Genomic DNA, 26,679 nt, shown 5'->3' on the forward strand with positions numbered 1-26,679 from the left:
TTGTTAAAAAAAAAAAAAAACTTTTTTAAATGTCAGAACGCACACATATCCGCAAATTTTTTTATCCAGATTAAAAAAAAAAAAAAACAAATTTAATTACATTTTTATCAGAAAATAATATACTTTACGAAAGATACCTGAAAATGCGTGAAAAAATGTCAAATTTTATTTATAATCATACGATACAATCGAGAGTTAATCGAGCCGATCTCTTACAGAACTTCGTTCGACCGATTTAATGACCATTCTCGTGCGAACAGAATAGAATCGATGAAACGCGAGCCTCGTAACTAATATCTTATAAGGTTTCGAAAGTTATACTGATATCTAAAAATAAATCTACGGCACATCGAACAAAAGCCGTTGTTGCGAAAGCGACCGAGTTCTCATTTATTTCGGTCCTTTTTCGAAATCTCGGTAAGTAGTACTACCACATTTAACCCTTCAAATTATTAAAGATTTCCATGTGGACTATTGATTTTTTTAGGAAAATTGAACCAAATTAGAATGTGTCGAAAGATTATAAAAAATGATTTTCAATATATTAAAATATCCAATAAGTTCGTATTTATATTACATGTTTCACAAAAATGTTACCTATTTAAAAAAATAATATAATAATAATATTAATATCAATTTAATATCTTTCGTAATTTTATACATATTTATACATATTTATCTGAAGGAAAAACACCTTCATCCGGATCTTAATTTTATAAAAAGGACCAATTTAAGTTTTTCCGTAGAAAGGAAAAAGTCGACCACCAACTATAGACGCACGTGCAAATGTGCAGTCATCAAACGAAAACGATAAAGAAGTTGGAAAAGAGAGCGTCGCATGTCCGTATATGAGCGGACAGCTTTTCAAGGATAATTAATTTCCCGGCTATTCGCGGAACCCTAACTAGCTCGTTAAAAAGTTTCAACACGTTTACGAGACCCGGATTCGGCCATGGAAAAACCAGTTAAGCTTCTTTCCTCCGTCGGACTATGGGGCTGAATGAACGACCGATTTCTTCGCGTATCCCATGGCCATCTCGAAACCGATTACTTTTTTTCTCTATCTTTCCAATGTCTACGTTGCACCTTTATGATCCACCTTCTCTCATTCTATTACAACCTCTTTGCCGTTCGCAGACGGTCCCATCGCCTCGACTGCAGCTTTCAGCTTTTTCTTGCTATCGTTTGGCCGACACTCCGCCGCAGAAACAGAGAAACGACGTGAACGGTGGTAAGAAAAAAAAAAAAATAATAAAAAGAAGAGCGTAAACTAGCCGCGAATAAAGAAACGTGAGAAAGGTGGCGGGTACCAACCTCGCAGTGAGAGAACCACTCTTTGTTTCGCCTCCCGGCGAGATATCGGCTAAGTTTACTGTGGAAACTAGACCTATAAATTTCATCCCTTAATACGCGTGTATTAAGCCTGGAGATGTATAATATGAAACCGGTGAGTTATACCTCGCGGCCGTTTTAAGAAACGCCTGACGGCGTTACTCACCCGGCCTGCTCCCGTTTCCCAGACGGAATTTGTTGGATTTGTAAAAAGTTCGCGGACGATATTCCTGAGTGCTTTGCAAAGTGAACGCGTACCGCGAAGTAAAAAGCTGTCTTAAAGTTAGAAAAATTCTCTAGCATTCTGTATACAAAGATGGAAAACGAGAGAGGGAGAAAGAGAAAAAATACCATGCATTATTTTAGTTGTACCCTCAAGTTATCATACTTAACAGAAATAAAAATTTCTAATAGCGTTAAAAAATTTTTATATTAATCATTTTTAACTAATAAAAAATTATATATCTCTAAAAATAAGAAAATTATTACTTACATAGATATATATAATTCGAATAAAAGTCGAATTAAAAATAGAAAAGAGATCAAATAGAAAATAAATATTCGAGTAATTGTTCAAATGAATAACGGCACTAAATTTTCCGAATAATTCTAATTCTGCTTTGTATAAATATATCTTTTGGAATATTTATGATTAAAGAATTTCAAACAAATCGCCTATTTTTCATATTACTTTAATAAGAAATGTAAACTTATTATTATAAAATCACTATCTCAATACGCGTCTCGTTATACAATAGTTTCACTGGTTAACCAATGTGCTCTGTTTGAAACAGTTAAGGACACAGCGAACGCCTAAGGCGATCTAAGATCAGCCAAGTTCGGCTAAGTGGATCAAGTATATACCTCTCTGAAATTTCGGGCTACGAGCGATACAAATATGAATCCTGAATAGTCCCTGCAATGCCTCGAGGTGGTATCGAGAGATACCGTTCGCTCTGCGAGGCGCGGTTGTAGAATTAATGCCCCATTTGTACGGAATTTGACCAACATAGCTCGAAATTTGGCCAACGGCTCGGGATTCAGCTTATACGATCAAGAATCGTATTTCGTCGCGGTGGAAGCAGGTTTATGATTCGGTCAATCGTAAACCTCGATTGCTCGTAAACCTTACCGAGAGAACCTTCGCGGTCCCGTGGGTTAAACAACCGCCGGTTATCACGGAGCAATAAGTTGTAGAGATCACCTAACCCTCCAGAAACCAAGCTCGTGAATATTATATCGCAATGCGATTGAATCAGCACAAGTATCCTCGACTTGATCTCGTTTTATCTATCGGAAAGTTCTCTTGTAAGTGGTCATCCTCTTAGAGAAAACACATTCCATTCCTTAAGGATTAGGAACGAACACGATGTATCACGATCAGATATATAATGCAACTCGATTCGCCTTGGTTGGGAATTTTTTGTCGAGATAGTGTCTAGATTAAATCACAGATCGTATACGCGAAAAATAATTTAAAAATTAAAGAAGAATCTTTTTTATATCAAGCTAATACTTTCGCATAAACTTAATCTGCCAACATGTTAAAAATTTCCGATGAAATAAAACATAATTATGTTTCAACTTAAATAAAAAATCAATTTTAAATCTTGAGAGAGATTTTAGCTCGTGAGATTTAACATAGTTTTATGAAATATGCCTTATATAGCTCGTTTAATTATTCAACACAATCTTTGATATTCGCGAAAGATAAAACATGATATCCATATACATATGTCACCGTTTTATTATTCAACAACTACAAGAAAAGACACATCTTCGAAAACTTCAGAAATAAGAAAAATAAAACTTCTCTTTTTTTTGTCACTATAAACATACATAATTTCATATATAATTTACGTTGGTATATATTTTATAAATAATTATGAAAGAGTTTTCAATGTAGATATTTATATCGATATTCATATCTTTGAATAGTGCAAAATATCGTATTATGAAAAATGTTCATAATAATGTGACGTATACAATCTCGTTTTTACTTATATTAAAAAATATTTATTTTTGTTAATATTTGAATCAAATAAACTTGATCTAAAAATTATATCTTCTGCAATTGACAGTCTAATGTATTATATTTCGGGAAAGATTTTTTTTTTGTAATAAGCGAAGATAAAACATATCTCGATTCTTTCGACATTAAGAAATGACCTACCTTTAGATCAACTTTTTTTTACAATAAAATAAATATATTCTAATAGAATAAATATTTCTAATCAAAACATATATTGCTAAACATATGAAAATATGTTGTTACATAAAAATGCGTTATAAATTCTTTGATATTTATTCAAGTTCACGAACAAATATTGCATCAATATTAATGTGTTCACAAGAAATAAATTATTTTGTAAAACTCTTAATTTTATAAGTGTATGTAAAAAATAATTGTTATTAAATTTTATAACACGCGTAAATCGGTCAAATCCTATACATCATGATATTATTAAAAGGGGAAATATATCATAGATTGAATATCACGGGTTTGATTACGTGTAATATTGTTTGGAATAATAGCAGCGACGGCGATAATACCGACAGGTATTATCATCTCGAAGTAAATGAAGAAAAAAAAGAAAGAGGGATAAAATGGAATAGAATTACTTGTCATTTCTCAGCTCACGTTCTTGGGCTTTGCATGTCGTTCGTCTCGCACAAAATAGCTTTCATTTACTTATTCTTCTCTTCACCATTTTATCGATTATACGTCGACCGCAATCTCTTTAATGAAACTTATCAATAAATTGCTGAATAAATATAGTTTCTAACGTTTTAGGAACTTGTCACGTATTTAGAATCAATTTTCTTTCGTAAATTTCATATATGTTTCTAATAAATTCATTTTAATGATTAAGTTTGTAATAAAGATCCTGTTAAACTTTATTTGAAATTTAATTTTCGAAGTTTTTTTTTCTCAATTGCGAAACTATCGGTGGCTCGACATTTTCGCATTAGAAAAGATTATTTTTAAATATATCAAAAATTATGAGATACGCTATAAATGCATAAAGTGCAATGAATTTTCTCGCGACTACTCTCTTGCTATGTCGCGCGATTGTAGAAAAAAAAAAAAACGAAAGGATCGACTGAAAACATTTTCGTGCACGCGACTATCGAAGTAATAAATTTCAAGCGACACGAAAAACAGGTCGGAAGCGGAGGCTACAAGTATTTCCTCGCTCCGTTAAATAACCATATTTTTTCTCCTTATTTCCGCATCTCCAAACGTAGCTACCATTTTTTTCACACCGCAACACTACACTTTATGAACTCTACACCCGACACATACCCGTTCATCCATCTAAAACGCGTGTTTTCCACGACAACGGAATTAAATGTGCGGTTCATGGCGCGCGGAATTGCGTATCGTTATCGTTATCGAGTGCGAGTCACGCGTGCACGTGCAGATGTGTATATACATGCACCACTAGATTTATACGATCCACGCAAGTGCCGCTAATGTTTTGTACAAAAATCTATAAGAGATCGAATGAGCATTGAATGTAATCTCCTAGAAACAATACAAAAAATGCAATTATGGGAAAAAACATAATTTGCATTATAACGTGGAATAATACGGATAAAATGCATATAGGTATTTTTAATGATGTTATTACTTAATGCAGTTTGATTGATTCTCTCGAGAAAGATATTTCATTAAAATTTTAATGTAATGATAATATTGTTAGTATGATATTAATATGTATTATGCAATGTAATTCATTAAATAGAAAATTGACTTACATAATAATCTCTTATCCGACAAGTTGGTTACTTCGCACTCGAATTACCGTCTAAAATATATCATCTCCGGAGACGACAAAAGCCGTCATGTTGGAAAGTGTATTATACACTGCGCAGCAAGCTTAATAACAATGCGAAGCCACTCGGTTCTTTACTCGGTATTTTAGTACAATTTGATATTTACGAGGTAATATTTCAACTTACACTCCGCTTAACACGCTAATTTATTTCGCCTACAGCAAGAAAAAGGAGATGCATTTTCTTTTTTTTATCGCTTTATATACCAACAAGATCTTACCGAGCAATGTTCGCGTGTGAGAGAAACATAACCAAGCCAATATTCCTTCTTAATAAAAAAAAAGCAAAGTCTGATCCCATGTGCATCATGTTGAAGTGGTAAATTATAGGCGGTATATTTAGCGAAATTGTATCCAAGCTATACTCACCAATATAATCCTCGCATTTTTCGCGTTATCTGTTATTTTGTTATTATTTCGTTATCGTATTATTTCGTATAAATAGCAGCTTTCGAAAAACAGGAAATCAAAATCTCGCACAAATATTACTTTGAAATATTTCCAGCAACAGTGACATAAAGTTAAATATTTGAATAAATCGATTTGGTACTCACGCATATCGCTCTCCCATGCATTGTCGAGTGACCAAAAAACAGGCGGTCGACCCATTCAAAAAAAAAGTCATTAAATTTTTAAACAATACGGATATAAAGTTAAATATTTTAATAAATTGATCTGACATTTACACTTACTACTCTTTCAAGTGGCAAAAAAAAAAAAAAAAAAAAAAAAAAAAAGAAAATAATTCCTATTTAAGAGTAAAATGTTATTGAATTATTAAATTATTACGGAATTATAGACTCTTATTCGTGACATTTAATTCAATCAATGTCATCGTTTATAACATTATAATCTTAATCATCATTACATGGCGAGGTTAAATTCACCTATTATTGTTCGAGGTTAAAGCAAAAATTGCGTAATAAAATTCATAGTTTAAAATTTTTCATCGCGATAACAACAATATTGGATCTATCAATCTTTTCAACGGACCGCCGAATGATATCGAATAAACGCAAAAGATGATATCGTCTGCGCATTGCAATTTATGCCAATGGCAGCAAAGATTTTATAGCCCAACGTATTTCACGTCAAAATATGCAAATTTTTATCGCGCAAAAGCGCGATGCAAAATCACGATGTTCAAAATACGATTTCGAAATAACGCCGACGGATATACGTTTCCTGTAGGAAATCCAGGAAAAAAATTCGCATTTTCGCTCGATCAGAGATTCTTACATGACAGAAATATTGCATTTTCAAACAAGAAAATTTAAGATTTTTGAAAATGATGTCATATAGTTTTCTAACATAAAGAAGTGCAAAAAAAAAAAATAAGGAACAATAAATGTCAATAAGATAATCTTCATCGAAAAATACGGTTTTATTCGATAATTAGACTCTTCCGTGCACACATATACGAATCAACTTTTGTAATGGCGCTGAGATTTGTACAAAATGATAATTTCTCACAGCACAAGGTTACTGTATGTCAATAAAGTTGAAACAAATTAGCAAACAGTCAACGAGAAGCTTCCGCAACGACGCTCTTTGAACAGACACTGAATATAGACTTTATATGATACACAACGATTGTTTTTTTTCTTTCGAGGCATACAACAACAGCGATATATCTATACTTTCTTACACCGTAACAATCGCGTACGAGGGAGGTATATTTTAAGCGTGAGGCCGTAGATAATCGACCGATCAATGTCTTTAATCAACGAGCATTAAAAAATATATGTCAACGAGTCACGATAACAAAACGTGCATACAAAAAATAGCAACGTATGAGGTAACGAGGTAATTCGAGATGATTTCGCTTTTCGTGATTCAAAAGACAGTAGGAGAAATATCTCTAGCCACAAAAGTAAAAACGAAAAAAATCCTCGAAACAAACCGAAAAATCGACTACATTCATAATTTCTTTAAGAGATTAGAATGAATAAAAGAACGCAGTGTAAAGAAAAATTTTTTTAAATTACAAGCCAATTATTCCCTATTGCCTCGAAGAACCGTGAAAGAGAAAGGAAGAGAAGAGAAGACGGAAAGTAAGCTCGACTACGCAGGAAGGAAATCTCGATCGAAGTAACAACGTTAAACTGCTCGATCCACGTCACTTCCTCGCCTCCTAGTCTGAGCTTAGTTGCTGCTGGATTGTTCGCGCTTCAACGATCCGAATTCTTCCAACATCGCCTGTAGTCCTTCGGGGACTTGTCCAGCATCCAATTCCTGAGTCCACTGACGATACTGTAGAAAGATAACAAATGGTGATGTGTAAAGGATGTGTAAGCTCCACCTCAGTCGAATCTTTTTCGTTGTACGTACTAAGCTGTTGTGTGCTGGAGATCTTCGGGGGAATCAAAAGGATTTGGAAATGACTTTGTGGACAGGACAGGAGCGCCAACCTTCTCGGAAACTTTTCAACTGTTCTTCTTACTTACTCACAATACCAGCGGTTTTATCGATATAAGAACTTTTGATGAAACGATACACTAGCTTCTATCAGACATCGATGTCAAATATTTTCAGAGCACTTTGTTAACAAGCGTTTCCTTCAACGAGAAGCAAACAATGAACCATCCAACATCAAACAATAACCAATAGATAGAGATAAATAATACGATTTCATAATTTCGAGCATTATATAAGCAAGGATTTTGCTTCGCGCGTTCCGTTGTATTCTAACTTTATAAAATATTTGGATTCATATTTACCAAGTATAGTGCAATCAAATAAAATGTCAATTCCTATTGTATACTTATTATATTATAATTCCTATTATAAAATTATGAAATAATTTTGCGAAAGAGTTCGTTAAACATCCATAAGAATAAAAATTCAATTATTGATCAATCAATGTGAATTATTATGAATAATTTTATAACTCCAATATAATTTTTAATAATAAAAATTCTTCAATATAATAATCTGAATATAAAAATTCTAATAACTCCAATAATTTTAACAAGTTCTAATAACTCTAATAAGTTTCTCTGTGTGTGTAGAAGCAATGCAGATGCAAATGATATTCCTAGTCGTATTGTTGAAGAGTGAACCTTTGTATTCCACCAAAACTTTATAGTTTTTCGAGTAATTTAGTTTGTATTTGGAAGGAAGGTGATGAAAAAGATAATGGGAAAGAAAAAATTACGAGGCTTCCGAAGAATTAGCTTTGCTTTGTAATATTTGTGATATAACTAATTCGAAAAACTTTGAAACATATATTCTTTTCTTTATGAAAAATTTTCTTACTTTTATATTGCAAATAAGTTTTTTCTATTCCCATTTTTTACTGCCCTAGAAAGTATTTTATACATACGTGTATATAAAATATTTATAATAAATAAATAAAATACATATAAAACACTTTCTAGAGCAATAAAAATGAAAATAGAAAAAAAAAACATTTATTTGCAACTAGAACGCGATATATAATAAATTTATCAATATAAGTCAAAATTTACTTTTTTATCGAAAACTTGGCACATTAATATTTTCATGACAATAAACAATATTTCTAAAAAAGAAATAACTAATTATTTCTGTCCTGAATTTTTTCCCAAGAATTTTCCAATTTTATTCATTCATTCAATTACAAGAATTATTATCGAGAATATGATCTCACCATTTCGAGCTCCTTTCGTAAAGCAAGTACTGCTTTCTCACGATCGGCTACGAGCTCCTCCAGGTACTGATACCTCAGCTTCTTACGCGCGCGGCACTCCCTCGCACTCTGCCGACTTCGTTCTGTAATAGAAAAGTAAATGGATCGAAGTTAGGGAACGCGGATTCATATTAATACAAAGAATCAATACATGCAAAATGTAGGCCGATTTCCAAAACCAGTACGACTAAAGTTTCAACGAAATTCGCGCCGAGCATAAATTTCTCTGGTTTTCGGCGTCAGGTTGTAACGTAATGGCAAGCCAAGTGGCAGATATATATCACGAGCTCTACAAGAATTCAGGATTTAATAATGTCGCAGAACGCGCAAGACGCATGGTAATGCCGCGGCATATGCGACCGAACAGCGAAAACTTTTACGAAGGCGAACGATAAGCTATGATTTTGTTCGAACATAAGAGGAAAATAAACGTATCGCATATCAGGTGTCGTGCAAAATCGAGTTCGATGAAAAGCGAGACAAAAACGATTTATTGTGATTAAACGCATTGTGCAATTTGATACTTTCAATTTTCCAATCTTCTGCGATTGAATTCTGCAATTATCCAATTTTGTCAGATCGTCGATTTCTATATACCTTGTATTTCGAAATTCTCTTGGATATTGAATTTTTGGGTGTTCTCTTTTTAAAAATTCTATATTTTTTTCTAAGATCATTACGCTCTAGCAACAAAAATCCGAGATTTGTAGATTCGGAGATCGCGAGATATCGAGACGTCAAAAATTTCCAGATTATTATAAAGTTAAATACAGAAAAACCACAGAAATAGCCGAATTATTTTTCTTTCTCAATCAGAAAAAAAAAATCACTGCGCGTCAGGTGTTAAAATAAGCCATCTTTTAGATTCATGGACACGCTGTCGTTTCATGGCTCATCGGGAGGCCGCTTTTTACAGCGACAATAAACGTCTCCTGTCTCTCATTGAGAACTTTTAAGAGGCACTTCTGCCCACCGTCCATGATCAGGCCGATTTTTCACGATTCGTAGAACGTCGATCAGCCCAGCTAGCGTCGTGAATTTTGTCGGGAAAAAAATTCGACACCGATTAAAACTGACGCGCAATCGACGTCACGCCTGGGAAAATCGATACTAGTGCGCCGCGGAAATTAAGCGTTCTCTCACAGTCAATTTGTGGCTCCATTCGGGATCTCATTGCGATGGCCGACATCTGGACCGAATCGAGGTGAACCCCGAGCGGGTTTAAATAAAGCCGGTTCCCGTCAGCCGTGCGTACCGAATAAAGCGGACTCTAGAGTTCATTCGTTCGTTCGCGCAGTCAAGAACGCTACCGGAATGTAGACGTACGCGCAATTTCCGTCGGTATGTAAGTATCACTGGATGCCTGATGAGTAGAAAGCAAATTGACAAAAATACAGTTGTTTCTAATCCTATAACGGATGGACTGCATTTGTGCCAAATACACTGCACCTAGAAGATTAAAAAAAAAGCCGTTTGTTTCAATAGAAAACAGTTGCGAATATAATAAAATAATTCAGAGTTATAAAATAAAAAGTTCGAAAGTGTCTTATAAATAAATTAATAACTTTGACAGGAAACTAAATTCAATAAAGTAAATTCTCATATTGAACAATTTGTAATCGGTATGTTCTAGAAATAATTGCAAAATTACTCGATAATAAAACAGCTTTGGCTAATCAATCTTGGACATGTAAGTCTAATAACGCAATCTTGTTATCCAATTAATTATCTTGTTCTCTAGATTTTGACAGAAATTAATCTTTAGTTAGCATATAAAAAACTTATTACTAATAATAATTAGCCGCATAGTTGTACGTTAACAATATCTGCTGCAAAGTATAAAGTTATAATTCTGCGAGAACATCAGGTAAATCATCTCGGACATGGTGTATTGAACATCGTGCGTTTCCCATGAAAAGAAAGCTACGCCGTGATCGGAAAGAATAGAGAAGAAAGACGGAAGAAGGAGAAAAATACCAAATAGCGCGCGGGACCATTATAAAATTTCCTTCTCGAATGACGACCACGTGCACGTTACAGAAATAATCCTGCGAAATTATACTCACTGTTGGTCCATGTCAGGGCACAACAATAACAGAGGGAGTTTTACCCGCTCGCTTCTTCTATCTTTTCCTTCCCGTTTTTGTTGTACCGACTCCGAGCTTCGGTTTTCCGCAAAACGACGGAATTGCAAAATAGCCGAACAGCGTCGTAATCCTCGCGTTCGTTGGCATCGGGAGGAGCCGCCGCGGGACGACGGTATAAATATTCATTCGTGAACGAGATAAACGTTACTACGGCAACTCGCGCAATCAGCGGATACGTGGTCCTCGGGAGAACGGCGCGCGTCGCTATCAAATGCTTTAATCAAGAGACGGTGGTGGCATCGAGATGGCAGCGAATATGTGGATAAGCTGGCGCGAACGACCCGATATCTAGCCAGTCCTGCGTGTCCGTTTTTATTGTTCCGTGAGAGAATATCTTTCTGTTTTATGCGAGTTTTTGCACCTTGAATTAGTGAGATGTCGACAAGTCAAGACGTTGGGTAAATAAAGCGACTAACAGCTGATATCTACTCGCGTTTTTATTCCTTTGACATCTGTTTTCCGCACGAATCTTCGCGGTTCGAAATTGTGCGACAAATTTTTTTCGAAAATAAGTTTAATAAATAATTCTATTGAAAGTCGGTTCTAAAGAGATTCTTATCTTACCATATGTTATTAAAAATTTTTGAGTGCATTAATCGATATAAAATCGATAACAATTACATCAGAGTCATATCATATATATATATATCAAATTTATGATATTATCTTTGTCGCAGTCAACACAACACAGCAGAATAACAGATAAAGTGTAATAATTTAACAGTGAAATCAGTAATTAATTATTGCAGTGATTAAATAATTAAACATTGATTCATAATGATTTTAAATACTATCGATTAAGAAGTAATAGAAATAATCATCGATTATAATAATCAAAAAATATAACTTTAATTCAATATAAATTGATGTGCGATACATTATTGAAATAGTTCTAATAAAAGCGATAATCTATCATTTTATAATTACCAGATGTTCATTAACGACGATGTTGATCAATGATTAACGATGACAAACTGCGGATGCAATTTATAATTAATGAATCTTAATGACGATTACATAAATAATGACTCAAAATTTCCTCATTAATCAAAATAGTTAATCATTGTAATAACATTGTCGCAATTGTTTTATATTAAAATTGACAGGAAACAAATTTATTAGTTTTAATCGTGATAGGCTAAACAATCTATTAGCGACAAAATTTCTTATCGTTACGAGTAAAACAGTGACGATACAAACTGTTTCAAACTAAGTGTCTGGGAGATGTCAACAGGTATACTTGATGAAACTACTTACCGAGCTTAGCCTTCATGTCCGCCCTGTCCGCCGCCTTCCTTCCAGGCTTGCGTCCCCTCTTGCCCCCCTCTTTCCGATCACCGCGAGATCCCTCCTGCAAATAAAATGACAGGCAAATTAATTATGAGAAAATGTAGTACCTTATAAAAATTAATAGTTTGAGTAAACCTTCATATATTTTGCTCTCAAATAGAATCGAGATACTGTCTGAGAGAGGAAGATAAGTCGCACTATTCGCTAAAACCAATCCATTTTGCCCTGTGGCTTTGCCGATCAGTTTTCCCGACTATGGAGAAATGCTAGTAAATAATTCTGCCGAGAGGCGTTCGTGTGATTAATGATCGTACCGTAGATATATTTATACGCATACAGGCCGCCCGGCGGTGACAAATCTTGCGCGAGGAATCGAGATGGGGCATTAAAAATTGACGTGTTACAAAACGCATGGTTGGATTATAACGCTACTACCCCACCAAAGCGAAAGCGCACTATGAATAATTCGCCGCGGGATAATTTACGATTCAATCAGGCTGCGGTCTTCGCTGCGTATACACGTACGTACGCACACACGGCGATTATAATGCCGCTTGATCCATGGAGTTTCGCCAGCCTCGATTAATATCTTGAGCGAAACACGCGCCGGTGTCGTTTTCAATGGAAACAAAAGCTCATTGTGTCACCCAAGAGAACAGACTGAGAATCGAGCCGGGGGTTCTCCGTTTCGTGAAAAGCTCTCGGGGATGAAATCGTCTCCTCTGCCAACCATCGTAAACGCAAAGGTGGCAATCGCGGTCCCATCGAGCAATAACATCTTCCTCTCTTTCGTGGCCACGAGAGTTTGATGTTTACGTGCATGAGTGCGCGGCCAAATGATATTTGACAAATTCACTTCATTGTCACAGTCACTCATTCAGTCAATTTGAAGCTTTAACATCGTAATCCGACCTGTTAAATAAAATCGAACGGATGATGGGCAAATCGGTGATTTTTGGATCAAACAGCTGCATCAATCCTTTATATTTTTTTATGTTCGGTACGTATAATTCTTAATTTGATTTTGTTTTTAACAAAATTTAGATACGAAAAGAAAATGCGGATTGTTAAATGATAATTCATATTATTTTATTATTGTATATATTTTTTGCTACTTTATTTTACCTATTTTACCTAATATTCTATACTGCATTTTATATTTTAAATTGATATAAAAAAAATATAGTGCACATACAAACACACATGTATTTATTTCTTGTGAAATTTAAGATCAACTTTAAGAAAAACTTATTCTGGTATAAAATTTGATATCTCTCTTTAAATATAAAGTGAGATAAAATATATTTTTTGTTACAGAATGTTTTACATATAATTATTCGCCAGTCACTTCGGGAGCATATAAACTATCTATGTATAAAAGCGCATATCCTTGACGCTATACGAAACATAATGGTATATCTTATTATAAGTCAATGCGGTCAATCATATACTGTAGTCTCATTGTTCCGAGAATATTATTTATGTAAAATATATGTTTGCCGTGTATACGAACTGCTCCAAGTCAAACAAGAATGCAACGCGCATACATTTTCGCGAAATGCATTTTCGCGCGGTCCTCATTTTACGCCGCGGCGAAAAACAAGCGTCTGCACGCGGAAATAATTTCAACGCGATACAATTACCTGGAGGAGCAATTTCGCGAGTGCATAAAGCCAGTGTATTATTTCGTGGAAATTCCAACTATATATCGAGAGTTTGGATTTTATCTTTAGTGTATCTTAATATGAGCGCTATTTAATACTTTAATATAATTCTTAATTCAGAAATCCTATAGTAAAATAAATAATTGTGACTATTAAAACAAAGACGCGCGATCTGGAAATAAACGTTCAGGCTATATGCACATCAATCTCGCTGCCTTGAAAATAACAGGGAAACCTGTGGTCAGCGGACACGCACCAGATAAAATGCGCCCGCACCATCTTGTCGACTTTACACGAGCCATTAAAATTTACACGCCCCTCGGGCACGGTTGTTGCATATACCACGGTCTTTAGATATGCATGCGCGCTGAGGGGTGACAAAATACAAATTTCGCCTCTATTTTAGGACCGCTATTTACCGCTCCGACCTGTCCGTTCCTCTCAATCTTATCTGGTATTAAATCTCCCCGAATCCCGTTTATGTGTATGCGTGTTGCAACCACTTCCGGCTTTACCTTAGCCTATCTCTTTATCGACTATTATGTTCTCTTTCTCTCTTTTTCTGTTTTTGTACGAGATAATTGGAACTGATTCCCGCCTATGAAAAAACGCACGTCATAATTTCGAATACGAAAATTCACGAGTAGAATTATGCAACTGTAAATCGGGAACGTAGTTAGTATACACAGAGGGTTGTTAATTAACGTTTTTTTTACATCTTGCATTATTATGCTGACGAAGCGCACGATAGGGATCACGTAAGCATCTCGTTATGAAATGTAATATCTTCCGTATTATCTCAAAAATATTGAGCTATCTCTAAATTATATTTTTTTTAACCAAGCCATAGACAGTTATAAATACAAATGCTAATTAAATAATAAAAAATTACTATATAATCGACATAGTCTCAAATTTGTTAAATAAAATGTTATTATTAAATTTTTCTCTAGAATATGTAGATTATTCTAGAATATACACATTATTTTTCATTTAATTTTAAATCCATTTCATTTAAATATAATTTATTTAAATATAATTTTATTTAAACTTTTAAACAAATTAATATATGTAAATGACAGTATTATACGTATATATTATTAAATATTTTATATTAGATGTTAATTATGTCAGTTCAGATTATATTGTATAAATAAAACAATAAATAAAATAAATTTTTAATTAAAAGTTAGAAGATGCACAGCTACTAAATGGAAATATGTGAGAACGTGCGTAATGTCAATTGCAAATTGCCGCTAACCAAAAATAAAGAAAATCTTATAATTAGTCTACCATAATAGCGCAACAAACGTTACAAAAAATCGTGAATAAAAACTTTGAAATATCTGATAAAGAACCAATCATCCTCTATATAAATTATTTTTTGCATGGATTTTATCTTCAATATTAGATAAATGGTTACTTGAAAAAAAATATAATATCTTTAAAAAGTCGTTTATAAAAGTATAAATGAGTATCGTTTCAGTTTTGACATTGTTATTAAGTTACTTATTAAATTAATCAGAGTGACGTCTTTATGGGAAAAAAAATAATTTAGAGGTAAAAGAAACTGTCGAATGTCTCCACAACACGGTATAAAGTTGTATTTAGGTCATAAAATAGACGACGATCCACAGCTATAAACCCTTCCGGAATCTGCCAGACATTCGCTGACACTGACATTTCCGTCTACTTCCTTGTCTCTATCGTGTCGCACACTCGCAACCACATCCTAACCGCAAAGATACGCCCGCGAACGTATACGTACATTCCAAGTTTGACTCCTTTTCCTGCATACGACAACCTATCCATGGTCTGATTGACGTACAACCGATCGACGAAGAAACAATCCATTTGTTTCCGCAGTTCGACAATCAACCATTTTACGAACGTCATTTCGAGGCGGAAAACGTTTCCGCAACACGCGCAATAAGTGTGGACGCGGGCATAATGCGTAAATGGCGTGCCAGAATATCGCACTGACGGAAAATTTCCATAAAGCATATCTGATGGTTATCGACGTGCGAAACGCGCATTCTGATTACGTCTCTTTGCATAATCATATAAATGCCGGAATGAGAATGTCTTTCGATATTATGAACGGAGAAATAGAAAAAACAAAAAATAAAAATAGAATATTAAAATTTAAGACTCAATTTGCATGTTTCTCAATTAAATTTCTATGGATTTTATAGAATCTATTTGGTTATATCATCAATGAAATAAACACTGCATCTGTGTTATTATAAAATAGAAAATAACGCACTTTGTTGACAAACTATATATATATATATATATATACCATATAATATACATATAATACATTTTTGAATTGACAGCTTTCGTGAAACATGTCAATCGGACATTACATTTTGTTGATATATTTTCGCGTAAAATAAAAATATGCAATAAATCTCTCAATGATATTTTTTTCTCGCCCACATCACGTGATAACGTGCGTACGTGAACGTTCATACATATAATCGATTTCTACTTACATGTAGCCAATTTTCATGGCGCTTGTGATTTTAACGACCGTCAACTATCGGAGGCGAAACGTAAGCCCCCATAGTACGAACATAAAATTTTACGATATTTTTCTGACGTTTCTCATTGTTATCATCACAAGCACGACAATGCAATGTTTCTCGTTTAAAAAGTAATTTCAATTATCTATAAAACTCGATTATTTGATGTTATAGAAAGTTGTTATAGAAAATTGGATATAACCGCCAGTATACCATAAAATTCTGGAGAGACAATTATTTTAATCTTTCTAATTTGTAATTGCATAGGAAAAAAATATTTATTAGCGTATTATCAATATTTTCTGCGGCCCAAGAATATTAGAAGCTGAAATGTTCTACACGCACAAAATTCTTCTTATCACAAGAATATTATAGAAAAATGCAATATTTTTCTAATCAAGAATTTCAAAATTATCCACAAATTATTATTTTTTTAAGGTAATACTTTTTTTGGACTGAACTACGATGATGGCAAAAAGATAAAAGCGATAGTCTGCTTCATAATCTGCAAGCCCTTCTGCGTATAATGCTTTCACACCGCTTTCAGACACAACGTGCTTTTTGCTACGGAAGTTAACTCATCTAGAAAAAACGTATTTGCCCTAAAAGCAGCGAAGTAAAAATGTTATTATCCTTTATGGATACATTTTCTGCACTCATATCGGTCACATACTTTAAAGCATATAAAAAATTGATTTTTTTTTATTACTGGAAGAGGAACTAAAAGGAGATTAACTAAAAAATACGTAAACGATTATGGTGTTCAACCGATCGAACTTAAGACACTATGCGTATATCTTCCGCTCTAACATTAATCAAATTGAAATACATTTCAATGGAAATCCTTAACTGTTGTCTTGCCACGGTTACCGGATGCTCGATACTGCGCCGCTGCGCCAGAGGACGGATGCCCGTAAAGCATATTGCGCACAATATCCAGCGGAGATGCAGCGACACGCTTCTCGCCACCGCCATATGATTCACCCTTACACCTTCAGACAGAGTGCACTGACGTCCGTTAACGCTAATCTGAGAGATATCAGAGTCAGAATAATCTCAGAGGTATTAAATTTTAGTTACAGATCTACAGCATGTACATAACTTTCGCCGTATGTATTTTTTAATGATAAATTCAACGTGGAATGAATTTTAATCGAATAAAGTTATCAAGACATTTATAATTTTCGCGCAATTAACGATTTAGAACACGAATGCTCTGACTAAGCAAGTTTCAGAAGATAAATGGATGAAAGAGTCGTACTCTTTAGTTTATTTCCAGCAAACTTTATTTTAACACAGAATTTTAAACTGCAACTCTGTTAAAAAAAATATACGTAACATTAAAAATTAAAATAGTCACGGGATTAAAAAAATAATGAGATAAAAAAATGGAACATTATGTAGGCAAACGTAATTTATATGAGACTACTGTGAATAAATATATAGAAAAAGTCTTTTTATATATAATATATAATAAAATTTCTAATCAAAGCACAATCTGGCATTAAGATTGTAATATAAAAAACATGTTAGAAAAGCGCGAAAAAATTATTCCACCTTTATTAAAACAAGATATTCTTATTGAAAACTGATTTTTGCTGGAAAAAGTCCAAATATATATTTAACTTTATTAAAATTTTACTTGCAAGCGTGTAAATGCAGAATAGTTGAAAAGTTTGCCTGAAATCCGCTCAAAGATTATTTTAAAATATAAATAACTCTTGACCCATTTCAGCAGGCAAAGATTACTAACTTCATCACTTCAATCTTCAAATATCTTCTTTCGACAACATTTATGGGACTTAACTTTCTTACAGCACATTATTTTGTTAGAAATTGAAAACTATAAAAATTTTAAAAAAGTCGAATCTATTTCTTCTAATTTAAATCCGAATAATTAAAATCCAGAAAAGAAAGGACATTCTCTCGTTGGATTTACACGATAATTAATAACGAAAAGTGCAGATGGATTATATTACGCTGTGCACAAAATCAAACTCTAACGACGTGCTCTCTCCTTTATGGTTACCAGTAATTTAAAACCCCGAGCAAAAGCCATTCATTAGACCACATTCCTACTTCGCGCTTCACCAAATGAGTCTCGAATGATCGCTTTTCGAGAGAAAACTCTTTAATTACGACCGCCGTTCTTACCGCCCACTTGCCGGCTCTTACGTTGGCTTTTTCGTGTTATAATACTCTCGAATTTCGAAGAGGATATGCGTGTTCGCAATTAATTTTCATTATTACTCCCAACTGACTCTTTCAGCCTCTCAGTATGACCTTTTTCTTAAACGCATTAGCTACACTTCAACTTTTGCGCTGTTCCGCTTTTTTATTTTATATATATATATATATATATATATATATATATATATATATATACCATTCTTCTTATGTACCTATGATTTAAATCATCCATATTGAACTTAGTTTTCTGCTTTTAGAATTTTTTTTACACTTTAATTTCCTCAAATTCCGCTGTTTTATTAGCTTGACTGATTTTAATTGCTTTTTATTAGTAATCAAGCTTGCTGACCAAGCAATGTAATTTCGTTCACCCTCTTCTCGACGCTTTTATCCTTTTTTTTTCTACTCGTTCAACGAGACGAAAACAGCCCCGAGAGAATATTGCGGCGAAACCGGATGTCCTCGGAAGACACGCGCGCAAAAGAGGGTTCCCCAGTTAGTTTTAGTATATTTTTTTTCTACCTTGTTTAAGACGGCGCTCAGCGGAAAATGGACGTTAGACAAATTGGACTAAAGTGGACCGAAATGGAACAAAGTAAACGTAAGTGAAGGACAGGAACGTTTTACCACCGTAGTCGCGTGGTAAAAGCCGGCTATTCTTTTCGTGCTTAACTCTTTCGTCTTGAATTCTCATTTTGCGGAATGATTTACGACGAAAATTTCGCGCGTGTCCAAACTTTTGTAATCACCCGGTGGCGATTAACGCTAATTTATTGCCGCGAAAAGAAGAATCCTTTGACATCGATGAAAGCTTAAAACATCCACGATCGCGATATTATATTTTAAACCTTGCAAAAAAAAAAAAACATCAAACTAAACCGCTCGATAAAGGGTAGAGCTCTGATTAAAGTCGATGATTTTCCACGATTAAAATTCACGCTGGTATAAAATTCTGCAAATTTGCGCGGCCGATAAAATCTTAATCTTCAGCGCGCATAAACACAGAATTTACGATGCACGATTTACGTAAGGTTTCGTCAATATTTTACAATACATCGCTGAATACATTCTCTCTTTCTCTCTCGTACACGTCACTCATGATAATAAACGGCGGACAGTGAATACACGACGCAAGAGTTACCGGATTTACCGTGCCCACGACCTTATTATTACCTCTATTCGATGGTTGCACAATCCCCTTAGTACGCTTACACAACAGCAGCGCGTCGTGCACATTTCCCTCGACGAGCGATATGCAACACCACATATCTGCCTCGAGAAGAGGATTATTTTCATCGGATTCTGAATTTATATAGACCGTAATTTATTTAGCCGTCGTCCCGTTGAGTTTCATTCATACGGTAAGACTTTTTAACGATCTACATCAACCGAGAGCTTTTACAAAAGTTACAATCCCATCGGCGGCGATTTTAGAGAACAGTAAAGCGGATTTCGTGCTCGGGGGAAAAGCTGAGAAGTTTGGTGACGCTTTAAAAACACTCGGTAATGTTTTTTTCAGAGTAAAACGTTTGCAATTTTAGACCATACAGATGATCGAGCGTGGCTAACGATAGTTATAAAATCCGGATTTTCCGGAATACGCTTATATACGATTAAATTTTGCTTCATAAAAGTATTATCTGATTTCGTGTTATTATTGCGGTATTTTCACGGTATTTTTGTACGATATCACACGTTCTTTCTTTCCTCTACCATTTGAAATCGTGACGATGAAAAGTACAGAGTGCTGGTCTCTGGGCGTATAGTCGCGATTTAGAGCTTTCTTGAGCTTTTCCAGGTCATTGTTCGTCCCGACTAGCGTAACCGGAAGAGAGTAGGAGGCACGGAAAGGGAGGTGGAGAAAGCTCCCTCGTAATTTTCCAGCCGCGCCGCTTCTGCTCCAGCGACGTTATGTACAACAATGGACGGGGATGTTCCGCGAGCACAATGGCTAGTGCGAGCGAAATCGTTGCGTGAGCGCGAAAATCGCGTAAATTTTGTCGCCCCTCACTACGCATATTTCATGCGCTTCTCACCTATCACGCGCCAAAAAATATGCTCGATGTAAAATTAAAATAAAAATCCATCGCATTTTTGCAATCAACTGTAATTCGAATAAGAAAACTATAAAAATTAAAAAATCAATATCAATATGTATTTGTACATTTTTTAAATATATAAAACTAATAAAAAATTACCGTACTACGTAATCGCGATATTCTTGATAACTTGGTAAACTTTACCTTCCATCCTTAATTTTATCCTCATTTGTTCAACGTTAGATTCTCATTCTATATGTATTTTACTTTGTCTACAATTTCGTTCGAGGTATCTAAGATAAAATTGCATACGACTTCGTATCTATCGTATAGCAGCATACAGCGCGAGGAAAGTACACAGAAAGAAACGTAACATTTTTCTGTTCGCATTCGTGGCTGATAAGGAGACAAAGAGAGCGCGATTGGATTTATGCGATCGTATTCGTCTATGTCGTTGGCAAAAATTTATGAAACGATATACGTATAAATACATATACATATATATATATGTATACGTATAATACATATATATATATATATATATATATATATATATATGTACATGCATGCATAAGTGTGTATGTAAAGAATGCATACACGCATATGCGTGAAAAGGGATGAAGATCCTGAAGACAGAGAGGAATATCTCGAAATATCTCTCGAGGTGGATATAAATTTTCTCGGCGTTGACGTCGATGGGAGATACTACAATCGCCAAGGCAATACGCATATAAACAGAAATAAGAATGATTCAATACTCCAACGACTCGAAAGACGATGAACCGCGCGATGTGTGTACTTTGTACGTCGCGGTGTACAACGATTCGATGATGCAAATAATTTTTTTTCAATCAAATAACAAAAAAAAAAAAAAAAGACACAAATATAACCTACAACAAACTTGTGAATTTATAAGATATTATATAAAAAAGACGATATATATTAAACCGCGACAAAACAAATTTGTGCAACTAAAAATGCTACAAATCCTCAAAATAATTTAACATGCGTGTCTGCTTGGAAATTTTTTTAATGTATTATTCTTAAAGAAAACATAAAAAGTATGAGAAATAAATATGGATTAAAAGACTCACATATGACTTTGCCTTATGTATGAATTTGCATGTTTCTTCAGTTATAATTATTTATAATAAGTAGATATAATTAAAAAATGCACAAGTAAAATTTGTAATGTATGCTTTGAATGCTTTTGAAGAAACCAATAAAGATAAAGCAATTAACTTTCATAAATATCAATGATAAATTTGATATATCACAATTCCAAATTAAAAACATTTATATGTATTAAAATCCCACTTTTTGGGAACATCGTCGTAAATTGCATTAAAGATATTGCACCTGGCGAGAGGTTCTTTTGCACAATGCTGTACAGCATCTGGAGAGTTTCCCATGATAACCTGGCTCATTGAGATCGAGCGCAGAACGAGTGACAACGAGTTGAGAACGCGAGAATGCTCGTTACGTTACTGTCGGCGTGATGATACTCGCCAACAGCAGCTGCAACGGCGATACCTTAAAGTTGTCCCACCGTTGATGATAATGATAACGTGTACAATACCGACGACAATCACGCGAACTACTACCCAATGCCATGAGAATTGTTAAAGTTTTGCTAAAATTTAGAGAAAGATGTATATAACTAGATAATTGAAAGAATAAATATATCTTGAAATGTTCCACATATATACATATATATATATATATATATATACAAGGTGTCCCAGAGAAATTATCGGGACGTTCTTTTAATTACAAATTCTTTGGAACAATTCGAAATCGATTTTTTCCAACGAGACTGTTACTTATATTCAACATAGTTGTTTAAATCGATTGCACGAAAATTTAATTTATGAAAATTATGTATACGCGTTGCGATGATATGCTACAATAATGATAAAAATTACGTAAAGGGTACAATTGCATCGCAAAGGGTTATCTCTGTCCTTTTTTAATAAGGTCGCGCATGTTCTCTCATTATCGCGGAATGTAATTAATGTTTTTACCTCAGGCATCGAAGCGTTTCACGTAGCGCACGCATTGTCGGTAATACCTCGAAGAAGTGCAACGAAGGACAACTGTGATCACGTACAATCGTAATTCCCTCGCTCGGCTCGCGAGATTGCGAACCTTGTTTCCAAGGACGTGATACGAAGGAAATATTGTGGATTCATTAAATATATGTACTTTCATTCACGGACTGTTTGTCAAATTTATAATCTTTTTTTAGTGAAATTTTTATAAAAATTTTAGTTTATATATTTTAATTTTTCCAATAATAAATACACTGATAAGATACATCAAACAAACATGAAAGATGTTTTAATAAAAATATTTAATATATAAGAGAATATATTAAAAGTCAAAAGAATAAACTTTATAATTGTTTTAATAGTGTTAAAAAAAATAAACTTTAAAATTGTTTTAATGTAATATACGCAATACATTTTACTACATAGCAACTTCAAAAAATCAATAATCTTTTTTCGTAGGGATACAAGAATCAATACAAAAGGCACAAAGAGAGTGATATTAATGAGTAAGAAGATATGAATTAATCAAGTACGCTGCAAATACGCAGTAGATAAGATCATTATCGTATTAAATTTGAATATTCTGATACCAGACGTAATACCATATGTTCACTATAAATAAAAAATACTAACATATTAAAAAAACTTATATTAACCTATGTAAAACATGACTTAATAGTCGATTGTAATAATAGCTTTAAGAAAAGATTAATTAAATGTATATTATTATTAATAACATGCACAAATCGAGGAGAATATCCTGCATATTCAAAACAAATAATTTGCTTCATAAAAAGATTTAATTTCAAGTAATAAAAAAGTAATTTCTAGATTAAAATAATTATGTGCATTGCATTTTTCAAGACAACGCAAGTAATAAATACATCTTCTTTAAATATCTAATTAAAGTCTATTTACAAATGAAAACTTATGGGCCGAGTTACTCTTTACACATCGCATGCGTTTCTCACGATTTCTTCTCAATCAAACACTGATAAAACAACGACGCAATTTTTTTGCAAAATATAAGACAGTTTATCAAATAAGATTACATCGCATACACATGTGAAAACACAATATAGCAAAACAATTTATTCCAAAAATAATTTCTGATTATTCGGCGTCGAATGGCATATTTTTCGTGCGTAAAAAGTGAGTCGGTCAAAAAATCGCGAACGACGCCGCTCTTTCGGCGGCGAGCCGATGTGCGTATTGCTGAATTGCGCAGTAGCGTCGCGTGTAGGCGACGCGGAAGCCCGCGGTAGCGGATTCCGAAATCGACCGGTTTCTCGTGGCCGTCGGCGTCGGCGTCGGCGTCGGCGACGTTTTATGAATTACGATCGTCGCAAAGAGAAAGAGAGAGAGAGAGAGAGAGAACGGGCACACGTCCCAGTTTCGTCGTAGGCGCATCGCCGGCGGAGAGAGCCACATGCACACACGCGCGCGTCGCGACGGTACACACCGATACGCACGGGACGGAGGGTGCCGTGCCGCGCCGCGAAACGTTACATACGCGTGTGCATATAAGGCGTTTTCTCGCGGGTGAAACGCGCGCGACGGGTGAAATTCGCGACGATACAACGGCGGTAGACGACGCCGACGGTAACTGCGCGACGGCGTCGCGACGTCGCGTCGGCGGAGGACGCGATGAAAGCCCGCGCGCGAAAATATCTGGAGGAAAACTCACCGGTGCGCTGCTACGCGTCGTGCGGGGTCTGTCAACTGCGCAGTTCACGGGCCAAGAGGCTCACGGCAGGGACGTGACGCGCGCGGTGCGCGCCCGCGACGCGATACGAGTGCGCCAAGCTGACGCTGGCGTCATCGCGCGGCCTCCCAACCAGTTACGCGGCCATTTTAATTACGATTAATTTCAACGTATAATCGAACTTTGCTGCAGTCACCGTTGTTAAAGAGGAAATCGAAAGTCGAAAAACTAATTATACATTTAATATGCTACCATGTTTGACGACGAAAATTAACTTTACTCTTTATGAAATATACTCGCGATAATTCGCGCACAAAATTTACTTTCCGATAATAATTCGCGAGATGAATTATTCGAACGCGATATGCCGCGACACTGTTTCCACTGCTACTTAATTTTGTTTCAACGACGCGATTTCAAATCTATCAGAGAACGATGCAAACTAACGCGCGAACTTCTTTGCGAAACAATGAAAACTTTTAGCATCCTGTATTACCTGATTAAACACAGACGAGGAATTTCGCGGTCGCGAATACATAATTGCAACTCGCGAAGTGAGTGAACGCCATCGCTCGACGAAGGATCGCAAGCACGAGCGAGAGAGACACCGCCATCTCTCGGGAAAAATGTCAAGCTACGTCAGGCGCCAGCTTGACCGAACAAAATATCGGCCAGCTAAACAGCAACCCCTCGCCCGCGCACCCGTCTACCTCCCACCGCCCCGCGACCTCCGTCAACGCAAACTAGGGTGCCCCGCTATCAGCCGATGTCGGGACAAATGATGCGATTCGCTCAAGCTAGTCGAAGGCAATCGCCCGAGATGCAAAACGCGAATCTAAAATCCATCGCGCGCCCTTTTTACACAACATGGTGTAATCCCGCCGCGCGAGCACGCAAGATCCATCGTTTCTCCTATGGCAGGTTTGCGTCACGCGCGAGCACATTGTCAGCGCGCACGGCCAATTGTTAAAAAGTTACGGACTCACCGTCTCGTTTTCCACGATGCACATAGGCTCCATTTCCATTTGCTAGCTCACGTGCGTCCCAGACACGCCGCTTCTCGGCGACAATAACACGGGGTGGCTCGCGATGGCGATCGTCCGTAACAGTTCGCGACGGCAACGTGTGTCTGTTTACAAACACTGCAAGGTCACACATCGGACCGCCGTCTCCTCTCTACCGTTCCACCCCCGCTCGCTCTTCGAACCGCTGAGTCGCGTTACGTCACGAGATCTGCAATCGTAGCGACGACGCTCGGTGAAAGACTGAACTTTTTATCTCAATACGCGCGCGCGCGATTGATAATACAGGATATGATATAGATTAGTGAATTTTTAGGGGGATCTCATTTTCTTCAATCGTAGCAGACCGAGTCATGAAAGAAAATAAATACAACATGAGAAACGAGATTAGCTGGATAATATTCTTGAAATAAATTGATATAAATAATTGCAAGTAACATAATATTTGGCAGAAGCATGGAATTGAAAGAAAAATCTCTGTACAAATAAGATGTAATGCAATCAATAATTCCAAGACACTCTGTAAATTTTGCAATTTCGAAAGAACAAACGAGTCACTTATTTATTCGTTTCATTCTGAAATTGTCTTAGAAAATAACACGACATAAGTATAAAAATCAAGAGTAATAATTATTATAAAATGATTGAAAAGAAATTATTGGATTCAGAATGCAAATGGATTTTTCGTACTTGCACCAATGCTATTAACGTTTATATAACGATGATGCATTTTATATTTTATGATAGCATTTTAAATTTACCAGCAGAAAATTCTGGTAAGTCAATAGAGAATAGCTTGTACAAGAAATATAATTAATAATGCAAATATAATTTATAAAATTTCAGAAATTTCGCTTTTATCATATACAGTATTCATGACTGCGTTGGATCTTTTTGCATACTGCATTTATCAATAAACAGTACAAATTGTAAGCAGAAGAAAAAATTGTAATAAAAGGAGATATTATTAATAATGCTATATATATTACAATTTATATATCGAGATAAGAAAAGGGTAGAAAAATCGTGTAACTTTTGTAAAAAATATTCAAAACTTATATTTTAAAAGTCGTCTTAGTGAAAATTCTCAATGCGGAATTGTACAAGACGTTTAACCGTATTCTAAGTATCATAAGGGTAAAATGGGAGGGGAGGAGGGTAAGGTATATGGTATATAATACAGTACTAGTCGTCATCTTTTA

At 35.1% G+C, this 26,679-nt stretch overlaps 1 protein-coding gene and 1 long non-coding RNA gene across 2 annotated transcripts; both read right to left on the reverse strand.

Moving 5' to 3' along the window:
• Positions 1-6,536: 6,536 nt before the first annotated feature.
• Reptor-bp (REPTOR-binding partner) lies at positions 6,537-25,618 on the reverse strand. Its single transcript, XM_072900335.1, has 4 exons — positions 25,442-25,618; positions 12,246-12,339; positions 8,803-8,924; positions 6,537-7,424 (listed from the first exon to the last, which is right to left on the reverse strand). The coding sequence occupies exons 1-4, from the start codon at positions 25,478-25,480 to the stop codon at positions 7,317-7,319; spliced, it is 363 nt and encodes a 120-aa protein (XP_072756436.1). The 5' UTR covers positions 25,481-25,618; the 3' UTR covers positions 6,537-7,316.
• On the reverse strand, positions 18,836-24,428 carry LOC140670012 (uncharacterized). Its single transcript, XR_012047455.1, has 2 exons — positions 23,669-24,428; positions 18,836-20,764 (listed from the first exon to the last, which is right to left on the reverse strand). It is a non-coding gene; the product is annotated as an uncharacterized lncRNA (long non-coding RNA).
• Positions 25,619-26,679: the final 1,061 nt, after the last annotated feature.

This window comes from Anoplolepis gracilipes, chromosome 10 (genome assembly GCF_047496725.1).
Source record: "Anoplolepis gracilipes chromosome 10, ASM4749672v1, whole genome shotgun sequence".
Taxonomy (NCBI): domain Eukaryota; kingdom Metazoa; phylum Arthropoda; class Insecta; order Hymenoptera; family Formicidae; genus Anoplolepis; species Anoplolepis gracilipes.

Coding starts and splice junctions, on each gene's coding strand:
- Reptor-bp (XM_072900335.1), bottom strand. CDS start 25,480: ATGGAAATGGAGCCTATGTGCATCGTGGAAAACGAGACG. Junction 12,340..25,441: donor GCATCGTGGAAAACGAGACG/GTGAGTCCGTAA, acceptor TTTTATTTGCAG/GAGGGATCTCGCGGTGATCG. Junction 7,425..8,802: donor TACGAAAGGAGCTCGAAATG/GTGAGATCATAT, acceptor ATCTTTCTACAG/TATCGTCAGTGGACTCAGGA.